Source organism: Bombina bombina, chromosome 7, assembly GCF_027579735.1.
Source record: "Bombina bombina isolate aBomBom1 chromosome 7, aBomBom1.pri, whole genome shotgun sequence".
Lineage (NCBI taxonomy): Eukaryota > Metazoa > Chordata > Amphibia > Anura > Bombinatoridae > Bombina > Bombina bombina.
This window is the reverse complement of record NC_069505.1, coordinates 355,481,269-355,493,888: the sequence shown is the minus strand read 5'-3', so window position 1 is coordinate 355,493,888 and position 12,620 is coordinate 355,481,269. Positions and strand designations below refer to the sequence as shown.

General features: G+C 39.6%; 1 protein-coding gene across 1 annotated transcript in view; it reads right to left on the bottom strand.

Annotated features, from left to right (window-relative positions):
* The window catches only part of NUP210 (nucleoporin 210), a 1,597,588-nt gene that overhangs the window by 92,060 nt on the left and 1,492,908 nt on the right, over positions 1-12,620 (bottom strand). The window contains 1 exon segment of the mRNA XM_053721041.1: positions 1,499-1,703. Coding sequence (XP_053577016.1) covers positions 1,499-1,703 — 205 coding nt within the window.

The following is a 12,620-nucleotide window of genomic DNA, read 5'->3' as shown; positions in this document are numbered from 1 at the left end:
CAAATCTCTGCAAACAGTTTCTACCCTACTCTTAACCCACTATAGTGTAAAACGTTCCAAAGTAAACACTATTAGTAAAAATGAAATCATATGATCGTTTATGCAATCACATAATTTTAAGGCTGGGTTCAGATCATGGAGACCTGCCTATGCTGCTAGGCACGTCCCCCAGGTTGGTTCTTGACTTGTCAAAGGGGGAAGCTGCAGGACACCGTATATGGTAGGATGTTCCATGCCATCCTAATGACATTAAAGCCCAGTGCTGTTAGGATGGCATGGAACGTCCTAACTGCGTGAAGGGGTTAATTGAGACCAGGTGCAAGTGTTACTACTCCATAACTAATAACAGTGGGCTTGCAAGTACGATGTCAAGGATCTTTAACAAGTAATATAATTTTTTGCCCAAGGGGATTGGTGGACAAGTCTTCATTTCACCTGGGGAGGGCTGTGAATCCACAAGGAGCAGCAAACTCTCGACCAGGGGATTAAGGAGCAGCAAACTCTTGACCAGGGGATTGGTGGACACGTCCACATTTCACATGGGAGGCTTGGGACATTTTTCACTGCTTGGCTGATAAATCCCTGTCTACCCCTCTGACCAACAGGGTACTGTGAAGATGATATGGACATTCGATCAGTTAGAGAACCCCTTTCATTGACAAGTAGATATGCAATTCAAATATCCCCTCGCTTCATCAAGGCGACAAAAGAAAATGACTGAGGATCATGGGAAGTTGGAGGGATTTAAAGCTCTGGTGTGTTGGGATATCTTTTGCCTCCTTCTAGTTGGTCAATTCTGTGTGAATTCTTACACGTGATAACATGTGGACTCACCATCTGATGAAAGAAATACCTGCCAGTCTGCATTACTGAAAAGCAACCACAGAAATGTTGCTCAGATTTTGCTACTGAATTAACCAGAAAACACACAGCAAAGGGATGTAATTATTGTATAACTTGTAAAGAATAGTTGTTCACATTTTCACACTGAATTCATTTGAGTATAGACCTATATTTAAGATTTTAAACAGGAAAGTTTTATCTATAACAGGATAACAAAGCTCTAAAGTAGATGTGTATAGTGTGTGCTAGTGCTAAATGCTAGTGTCTAAATCCTTATCAAAGCTTTAGTACTCCTGTGGGTTCTTGTTTAATTACCTCTCTATCAGCTCATAACCCTTTTTAATTTTTTACTTCATGAACTTGTCACCAAGCAGTAACTCCAATAAGAGGTTGTACTGCTCACTCCACACAGACAGCACAGCATGGACGCATACTCCTCTGCTTTTGACAACCATCATTTTTTATAATTAGCTTTACTGTCACTTTAATATGATCTACTTTAGCAACTTATCACAGACTTAAAGGAAACCCTTTACTTTTTTACCTTCAGTCTTTAGCATGTCTTATATGCAGGTGCTTCTTATTTTAAAAAAAACAACAAAAAACAGAACACTACAGGAATTAAATACATTTTGCAAATACATTAATTACATACCTGGTGGTCCAGTTACTGAAATCAGTTTAACAGGAACATTAATAGTTTGCTCAGACAGATAGCTGGATATTGTGAGTGTAGTGAATAAAGAACCTTGGCTTAAAACTTTGACATCAGTAATACTAACTTCGTACGTTAAAAAACTTGGTAACCCATAGGATCTTTGTTTTTGATAGACAGCAACCACAGGAGAGTCTGATTTGACCTGCAATGGTAAACACACATAAAAAAAACATATTTGTGAAGAAAGAGGTGTACCATTAAAATTTGGGTTATAAAATGACAAGCAGAGATAATCAGAGACCAGATTCCTTCTATTTCTATATTTTAATGGAAGCCTATAAAATTAAACCTTTTCATAATATTGAAAGATCATATCCCAGCCAAACTTAGGAAGAAGATACAAAATAGCAAATTATAGATAACTCAACCTACTCTTTGCTCTATTCCCAGTAGGATGCAGAAGGTGAAATTTATGTACAAAATTTCAACCTTCCTTATATAAAAAATATAAAGACCAAAAGCTAATTCATTGGACTGTTTACTGCAATGTCAGGGTACCTGTGAAATAACATTGAATAAACTACAGATGTATCACAAAATCTAATATTTCATTTTTGGCTAATATCTAATTTGATATAAATTGGTCTCACTATAGCCCCTGCCCCCTCACTGCTGAAGACAAGTTGAGAACAAAGGATTTAGACCTTTGTATAGATAAGACCAATCGGCCACTTCACAGTAAATATTAGCATTATGGAGCCCTCAGATGTGTATGTCCATATATGGGTTTCCTGCCCAAGATGGATAATAAAATTACAGGCCCCCTGGAAGGAACAGTCGCTCGGCTTGAACTGATAATGAAATACACAAACATAGTTCTCTCAAGTTGATTTCCTGATCTTTCTTCCATGTAAGAAAAGATTTAGGTAAATGACCCCATGTGGAAATATACAGTCTCTGGCTCTGGGACTGAACTCTTTGAGGCCTAACTATATGCAAAATAAACAGGTTTTTCATCAGGGGGAACCACTTTGCATGCAAGAGTTGATTATCCCCTTGCTGAGTTGGATACTCAGGATTTCCTGTTTACCAGATGTGGTGAAAATTTACGGCTAGATTACTAGTCTTGCGTTAGCCTTAAAAAGCAGCGTTAAGGGGTCCTAACGCTGCTTTTTAACGTCTGCTGGTATTACGAGTCAGGCAGGAGAGGGTCTACCGCTCACTTTTTTTCCGTGATTTTAGCTTACCGCAAATCCCCTTACGTCAATTTCGTATCCTATCTTTTTAATGGGATTTGGGTTAATATATCAGCCAATCGGAATTAAGGTAGAAAAAATCCTATTGGCTGATCCAATCAGCCAATAGGATTGAGCTTGCATTCTATTGGCTGTTCCAATCAGCCAATAGAATGCAAGCTCAATCCTATTGGCTGATTGGATCAGCCAATAGGATTGAATTTCAATCCTATTGGCTGATTGCATCAGCCAATAGGATTTTTTTTCTACCTTAATTCTGATTGGCTGACGTCACTTAAAGGTACCGTCATTTAGTCGTCAGATCAAGACAAAAGAGGATGCTCCGCATCGGATGTCTTGAAGATGGACCCACTCCGCTCCGGATGGATGAAGATAGAAGATGCCGTCTGGATGAAGACTTCTGCCCGTCTGGAGGACCTCTTCTTCCCGGCTTGGATGAAGACTTCTGCCCGTCTGGAGGACCACTTTGCCCGGCTTTGTTGAGGACTTTGGCCCGGTTGGGTGAAGACGTCTCAAGGCAGGGTGATCTTCAAGGAGTTAGTGTTAGGTTTTATTAAGGGGGGATTGGGTGGGTTTTAGAGTAGGGTTGGTTGTGTGGGTGGTGGGTTTTAATGTTGTGGGGGTATTGTATTTTTTTTTACAGGTAAAAGAGCTGATTACTTCGGGGCAATGCCCCACAAAAAGCCCTTTTAAGAGCTATTTGTAATTTAGTGTAGGGTAGGGATTTTTATTATTTTGGGGGGCTTTTTTATTTTATTAGGGGGGATAAGATTAGGTAAAAAATTTTTTTGGAGTTAGTCTGTTCCCCTTATCCTTTGCCTTCCTGCGGAAGTTCCCTGTAGCAGCACGACCTTTTCTCTGCTAGGATTAGATTAGGTATAATAAGTTTAAAAAACTTGTAATTATTTTATTATTTTCTGTAATTTAGTGTTTTTTCCCCCCGTAATTTAGATAATTGTATTTAATTGTAGTTAGTGTAAGGAATTAATTTAATTATAGTGTAGTGTTAGGTGTAATTGTAACTTAGGTTAGGTTATTTTATTTTACAGGTCAATTTGTCTTTATTTTAACGAGGAAGTTATTAAATAGTTAATAACTATTTAATAACTATTGTACCTAGTTAAAATAAATACAAACTTGTCTGTAAAATAAAAATAAACCCTAAGCTAGTGGGAGTGCAGTGGTTTAGGGGTTAATATATTTATTAAAGTGGCGGTGATGGTCGGCAGATTAGGGGTTAAAAATTTTATTTAAGTGTTTGCGATGTGGGGGACCTTTGTTTAGGGGTTAATAGGTAGTTTATGGGTGTTAGTGTACTTTTTAGCACTTTAGTTAAAAGTTTTATGTTACGGCGTTCGCCAATAAAACTCTTAACTACTGACTTTTAAATGCGGTAAGAGTCTTGACAGGAGAGGGTGTACCTCTCACTTTTTCCAAGACTCGTAATACCGGCGTTATGCAAGTCCCATTGAAAATATGGGATACGCAATTGACGTAAGTGGATTTGCGGTATGTTCGAGTTGCGGAAAAAAAGTGAGCGGTACACCTGTACCTGCAAGGCTCAGAATACCAGCGGGCGTTAAAAAGGACCGTTGGGACCTCTCAACGCTGCTTTTTAACCCTAACGCAAGACTCGTAATCTAGGTGTATATGTTACTATATATAAATGCATCATAGATTTTGAGCCCATGTCTTAAACGCTGCTGAGACATGTATTAATACATAACTATAATGCTCATGTATGTCTATGATATAAGATGTGACTAGGAAATTAAATATGTACCAGTATAGCAGATGAACTGATATACAAGATAAGTCAGATAAACATATACATTTTATTTATTAATATTAATCAATATTAATCAATATTGCTGCAGTTTAAATATCTCACCTTAAAATGTTTATTTAATATACTATAATTTCTTGTATTAATAAACTTATCTGGTCAACATATATATCCCATCTGATATATTTTAACATCTATCTATAGAAACTAAACATGAGTATATATCTAGTAATATTTTAAAATGCATTTCAAATCACATTTTCTATGAGGGACTAGTGAGTCCCACATAACAAACGTAAATAAGGAATAAAAGCAGGACAAGCATGGAATCTTACACCCAAAAAAGAAGCTCTTGTCAGAATTGAAAATCTCCCCTCCTTCAAAAAATATGGTTAAAGAAGGCGAAGAAGTGTTTGAGAATCCATCCAGCAGCGGTGGAAAAGTGATGAGTGATAACCCGACACAGTGCAGAGGGGGAAAAACAAGCACCAAGATAAGATGATCAAACTAACAGGCAAACAAAAGACCAATGTGTGCAAAATAAATAGACTATGTTTGTGAAACCGAAGCAAGCTAAAATGCATGCATGCGAAAACTAACCCAGCGCTTGCTATCAGACGAGGAGCAAAACAAGTCGACATGTGTGCAAAAACAATGCGCACAAAGACCCCAAACACAGATCGCTACATATAAAAGAAAAAAACATAAATTATTTTTACCAGATAATTTCCTTTCCATCTATATGAGGAGAGTCCACGGCTTCATTCCTTACTAGCGGGAATACAGAACTTGGCCACCAGGAGGAGGCAAAGACACCCCAGAGCGGGGGCCATGAACGTTCCTCATACAGATGGAAAGGAAATTATCTGGTGAGCATAATTTATGTTTTCCATCTTAATATGAGGAGACTCCACGGCTTCATTCCTTACTAGTGGGAAATATATACACAAGTTCTGAATAAAAACGGGAGGGTAAAAGAGAGGTGGACCCTATTCTGAGGGCACCACAGCCTGCAAAACTTCCCTCCCAAAAGATGCTTCAGCCAAAGCAAAAACTTCAAATTTCTAAAACGTCCTCATTCTTGAAGGCCCAAGAAGAAGCCACAGCTCTAGTTGAATGAGCCGTAATCCTCTGAGGAGGCTTATGTCCTGCTGTTTCATATGCTAAGCAGATAATGCTTCTCAACCAAAAAGATAGGGAAGTTGAAGAAGCCTTCTGCCCTCTGCGCTTCCCAGAATAGAAAACAATGCTGAAGTCTGTCTAAAATTCTTTGTAGAATTTCAAAGCCTGAACCAGATCCAAGTTATGAAGTAATCATTCCTTCGAGGAAGAAGGATTAGGACACAAGGAAGGAACCACAATCTCCTGATTGATGTTGCGATCAGACACAACCTTAGAGAGAAAACCCAACCCAGTGTGAAGAACAGCCTTATCAGCATGAAAAACTAAGTAAGGAGGCTCACATTGCAAGGCGGCCATCTCAGAGACTCTGCGTGTCGAAGCAATAGCCAGTAGAAAAATAACCTTCCAAGACAGTAATTTAAAGTCCACCAAATGCATGGGCTCAATCGGAGCCCTCTGCAGAACCTTAAGAACCAAATTCAAACTCCAAGGAGCGGAATGTCTAAACACAGGCCGTATTCTAGACAGAGCCTGAACAAAAGACTGAATATCAGGGAGCTCAGCAAGCCTCCTGTGTAGTAACATAGAAAGAACGAGATCTGTCCCTTTAAGGAACTCGCAGCAAGTCCCTACTCCAAACCGTCTTGGAGAAAGGAAAGAATCCTGGACACCTTGACCTTATGCCATGGGAATCCACCAGAATAAGTAGGTTCTCCACACTTTATGATAGATGCGATGAGTGAACGGCTTTCTAGCTTGAATGAGAGTATCAATCACTCTCTCAGAAAACCCTCTCTTGGCTAAGACTAAGTATTCAATCTCCACGCAGTCAGCATCAGAGAATCTAGATTTTGATGAACAAAGGGACCCTGTTCCAGCAGATCTTTGCGACAAGGTAACCTCCATGGAGGAGATGATGACATCCCCACCAGGTCCGCAATCCACATCCTTCACAGCCACGATGGAGCAATTAGAATAGTCAAGGTTTGCTCCTACTTGATGCAGGCCAATACCCAAGGAAGAAGTAGTAACGGTGGAAACATGTAAACTAGGTTGAACTCCCAGGGCACTGCTAAGGCATCTATCAGCTATGCTTGGGGATCCATGTTGATAACAAGAAGAGATTCCACTTGAGTCCACTGGCCCTGTGCCTTCCTGGCACCCCAAACAGCTCCCCATCCTGATAGACTTACGTCCGTAGTCAAAATCTCCCAAGATGGTCTCAAGAAGGATGTCCCCTGGGACAGGCGATCTGGACAGAGCCACCAAGAGAGCGATTCTCTTGCCGTCTGGATGAAGACTTCTGCCCGTCTGGAGGACCTCTTCTTCCCGACTTGGATGAAGACTTCTGCCCGTCTGGAGGACCACTTCTGCCCGGTTGGGTGAAGACGTCTCAAGGTAGGGTGATCTTCAAGGGGTTAGTGTTAGGTTTTATTAAGGAGGGATTGGGTGGGTTTTAGAGTAGGGTTGGGTGTGTGGGTGGTGGGTTTTAATGTTGGGGGGTATTGTATTTTTTTTACAGGTAAAAGAGCTGATTACTTCGGGGCAATGCCCCTTTAAGGGCTATTTGTAATTTAGTGTAAGGTAGGGCTTTTTATTATTTTGGGGGGCTTTTTTATTTTGTTAGGGGGATTAGATTAGGTGTAATTAGTTTAAAAAACTTGTAATTATTTTATTATTTTCTGTAATTTAGTGTTTGTTTTATTCCGTACTTTAGATAATTGTTTTTAATTGTATTTAATTGTATTTAGTTTAGGGAATTTATTTAATTATAGTGTAGTGTTAGGTGTAATTGTAACTTAGGTTAGGATTTATTTTACAGGTAAATTTGACTTTATTTTAGCTAGGTAGTTATTAAATAGTTAATAACTACAGGGAGTGCAGAATTATTAGGCAAATGAGTATTTTGACCACATCATCCTCTTTATGCATGTTGTCTTACTCCAAGCTGTATAGGCTCGAAAGCCTACTACCAATTAAGCATATTAGGTGATGTGCATCTCTGTAATGAGAAGGGGTGTGGTCTAATGACATCAACACCCTATATCAGGTGTGCATAATTATTAGGCAACTTCCTTTCCTTTGGCAAAATGGGTCAAAAGAAGGACTTGACAGGCTCAGAAAGTCAAAAATAGTGAGATATCTTGCAGAGGGATGCAGCACTCTTAAAATTGCAAAGCTTCTGAAGCGTGATCATCGAACAATCAAGTGTTTCATTCAAAATAGTCAACAGGGTCGAAAGAAGCGTGTGGAAAAACCAATAACTGCCCATGAACTGAGAAAAGTCAAGCGTGCAGCTGCCAAGATGCCACTTGCCACCAGTTTGGCCATATTTCAGAGCTGCAACATCACTGGAGTGCCCAAAAGCACAAGGTGTGAAATACTCAGAGACATGGCCAAGGTAAGAAAGGCAGGAAAGACGACCACCACTGAACAAGACACACAAGCTGAAACGTCAAGACTGGGCCAAGAAATATCTCAAGACTGATTTTTCTAAGGTTTTATGGACTGATGAAATGAGAGTGAGTCTTGATGGGCCAGATGGATGGGCCCGTGGCTGGATTGGTAAAGGGCAGAGAGCTCCAGTCCGACTCAGACGCCAGCAAGGTGGAGGTGGAGTACTGGTTTGGGCTGGTATCATCAAAGATGAGCTTGTGGGGCCTTTTCGGGTTGAGGATGGAGTCAAGCTCAACTCCCAGTCCTACTGCCAGTTTCTGGAAGACACCTTCTTCAAGCAGTGGTACAGGAAGAAGTCAGCATCCTTCAAGAAAAACATGATTTTCATGCAGGACAATGCTCCATCACACGCGTCCAAGAACTCCACAGCGTGGCTGGCAAGAAAGGGTATAAAAGAAGAAAATCTAATGACATGGCCTCCTTGTTCACCTGATCTGAACCCCATTGAGAACCTGTGGTCCATCATCAAATGTGAGCTTTACAAGGAGGGAAAACAGTACACCTCTCTGAACAGTGTCTGGGAGGCTGTGGTTGCTGCTGCACGCAATGTTGATGGTGACAGATCAAAACACTGACAGAATCCATGGATGGCAGGCTTTTGAGTGTCCTTGCAAAGAAAGGTGGCTATATTGGTCACTGATTTGTTTTTGTTTTGTTTTTGAATGTCAGAAATGTATATTTGTGAATGTTGAGATGTTATATTGGTTTCACTGGTAAAAATAAATAATTGAAATGGGTATATATTTGTTTTTTGTTAAGTTGCCTAATAATTATGCACAGTAATAGTCACCTGCACACACAGATCTCCCCCTAAAATAGCTATAACTAAAAACAAACTAAAAACTACTTCCAAAACTATTCAGCTTTGATATTAATGAGTTTTTTAAGTTCATTGAGAACATGGTTGTTGTTCAATAATAACATTAATCCTCAAAAATACAACTTGCCTAATAATTCTGCACTCCTTGTATTTAATACCTATTCTACCTAGTTAAAATAAATACAAACTTGCCTGTAAAATATAAATAAACTCTAAACTAGCTACAATGTAACTATACGTTATATTGTAGCTAGCTTAGGGTTTATTTTATAGGTAAGTATTTAGTTTTAAATATGATTTATTTAGTTAATTATAGTAATTTTATTTAGATTTATTAAAATTATATTTAAGTTAGGGGGTGTTAGGGTTAGATTTAGGGGTTAATACATTTAATATAGTGGCGGCGACGTTGGGGGCGGCAGATTAGGAGTTAATAAATGTAGGTAGGTGGCGGCAATGTTAGGGGTGGCAGATTAGGGGTTAATAAAATTTAAGTAGTGTTTGCGATGCGGGAGTACAACGGTTTAGGGGTTAATACATTTATTATAGTGGTGGCGATCTCCGGTTCAGCAGATTTGGGGTTAAAAATGTTATATTATTTGCGAGTTGGGGGGGCCTCGGTTTAGGGGTTAATAGGTAGTTTATAGGCGTTAGTGTACTTTTTAGCACTTTAGTTAAGAGTTTTTTGTTACGGCGTTAGCCCATAAAACTCTTAACTACTGACTTTTAAATGCGGTACCAGTCTTGACAGGAGAGGGTCTACCGCTCACTTTTAGGAAGACTCGTAAAACCGGCGTTAGGAAAATCCCATTGAAAATATAGGATACGCAATTGACGTAAGTGGATTTGCGGTATTTTAGAGTCGCGCCAAAAAAGTATCTCTGCAGATAGACTACTTTGCTTGGTACTGGATACTCTGTAAAACACTTTGATACAATATATCTAAAGCCGAGAACCTCTAGGACCCATTACTAACATACGGGTCTTACATACGGGTTATGAGAACCATTTAAAAGGAACATTCTGACTCCACGAAAACATTCTTGATAAAGGCACTCATAGTGCTGAAACGCGTAGATAGGAAGCTGTGGAGTCTGTTTACACTTTCCATTGTCACCCATCATCTATCGATAGTACCCAGGAAAGATCCAGGAGGATCCAGGAAGATCAAGGAGACCATTGTCCATTCTTTCAACGGAACAGCCGAACGGCAACTAGAAAGGATTCAGTGCTGTTACAAGACAGTGAAGCAGCTGTGAGTACTTCCGCCACGCATTTACACACATACGCTGGCCGGGGAGCGCAGCTAATAAGCCTGTCATACAGCTGAAGATTCACATTGAACATTTTATAAATATCACATTGATAAAATATTCTTAAATAAGAAAATTTGTCACTTTTTTGCAAAGAAGTTAATTCAAAGAAATTCACGTATCTACCAGTTCACTTAACAAAGAACTATCTATCACTTGCACTTTAACACAGTACGGCAAAACAGCTGATTGCCCTGTCTCTCACTTCAACTCACGAAGCTCAACTCAGTACACGCAATAGGAATTTGCCTACACACTTTCAATGGGACTATTTCATTCACAAAGGATACCCTAACTCACCAGTTTTAAATCACATACGGACATTATCGGAGAAATTACAAGCCAACTATTTCAGTTTTATTTACTTACAGGAGGCTTAGTATTGCACCTTATCTAAGTGATATTACATCGCTGAACCGTCATAGTTAATTAATAGCGTTTTGATTTGTGAATTGTAAATCTATGCTGCTAATTTTTCTTCATCATTTTATTTAGTTGTGGCCACAACTTACTATTGTTATTTATTATTGTTTTTTATTAAACTAGCTTATATCATCCCTTTCTATGTTTGTTTATTATACATATTGATATATATCTAATTTTACGATACACTGTATTATACATATTGAGATATTTTTATTTAAACTTTTTTAGCTATTGTTGGTTCTCTCAGCTGTTCATACAGCGCCTCTCTTACACCCAAGTTTTTGTATTCTTTATTGGACTGAGTAGGGAGATATCAGTCTTATTTAGAGAGGCTAAGAGGGTTAGACTTAGTCCAGACTCTTGTTTTTTGATAGTTAAGAGTTTTTTGTTACGGCGTTAGCCCATAAAACTCTTAACTACTGACTTTTAAATGCGGTACCAGTCTTGACAGGAGAGGGTCTACCGCTCACTTTTAGGAAGACTAGTAAAACCGGCGTTAGGAAAATCCCATTGAAAATATAGGATACGCAATTGACGTAAGTGGATTTGCGGTATTTTAGAGTCGCGCCAAAAAAGTGAGCGGTGAGCCTGTACCTGCAAGACTCATAATACCAACGGCTGTTAAAAAGCAGCGTTGGGACCTCTCAACGCTGCTTTTTAACCCTAACGCAAGACTCGTAATCTAGCCAAATGTATGCTTACCAGATAAATTCCTTTCCTTCCGGATAGAGAGAGTCCACGGCTTCATTCCTTACTGTTGGGAAATACAACACCTGGCCACCAGGAGGAGGCAGACACCCTAGCCAAAGGCTTAAATATCCCTCCCACTTCCACATTACTCCAGTCATTCTGCCGAGGGAACAAGGAAAAGGAGAAACATTAGGGAATAAATGGTGCCAGAAGAATAAAATAAATAGGGGATCGCCCATAGACAAGAAAAAATTCTCCCTATCCGGAAGGAAATTAATTTATCTGGTAAGCAAAAATTATGTTTTCCTTCCTAAGATAGGGAGAGTCCACAGCTTCATTCCTTACTGTTGGGAAAACTATACCCAAGCTCCAGAGGACAATGAATGAATAACGGGAGGGAACAAAAAGGAAGAGGCAGACCCTATTCTGAGAACATCACCGCCTGCAAAACCTTTCTCCCAAAAGCTGCTTCAGCCGAAGCAAAAACATCAAACTTGTGAAATTTTTAAAAAGTATGTAAGGAGGACCAGGTAGCCGCCTTACAAATCTGATCCAAATTGTGAAGTAAGCGTTCCTTCGATGAAGAAGGATTAGGACACAAGGAAGGAACCACAATCTCCTGATTGATGTTGCAAACTGACACAACCTTAGGAAGAAAAACTAATTTAGTATGTAAAACTGCCTTATCTGCATGAAAAATCAGATAAGGGGGCTCACATTGCAAAGCAGAGATCTCAGAAACTGTGCGCAGAGGCAATAGTCAACAAAAAGGGAACCTTTTAAGATAACAATTTAATGTCAACGGAATGCAGAAGCTCAAACAGAACCTGTTTCAAAACCCAAAGAACAAGATTTAGGCTCCAAGGAGGAGCCCCAGATTTAAACACAGGTCTGATCCTAATCAGAGCCTTAACAAAGGACTGTACGTCTGGAAGCTCAGCCAATCTCTTGTGCAATAAAACCGACAGGGCCGAAATCTGTCCCCTCAGGGAACTAGAAGAAAGACCCTAATTCCACCCCATCTTGGAGAAAACATAAGATCCTGGCAACCTTAACTCTGGGCCAGGAAAACCACGCTCTTCACACCAGAATAAGTAGGTCCTCCACACCTTGTGGTAGATATGCTGAGTAACTAGTTTACGAGCTTGAATAAGAGTATCAATGACACTCTTGCTTTACCTCGCTTGGCTAAGACTAAGCGTTCAATCTCAACACAGTCAGCCTCAGAGGATCTAGATTTTGAGGACCA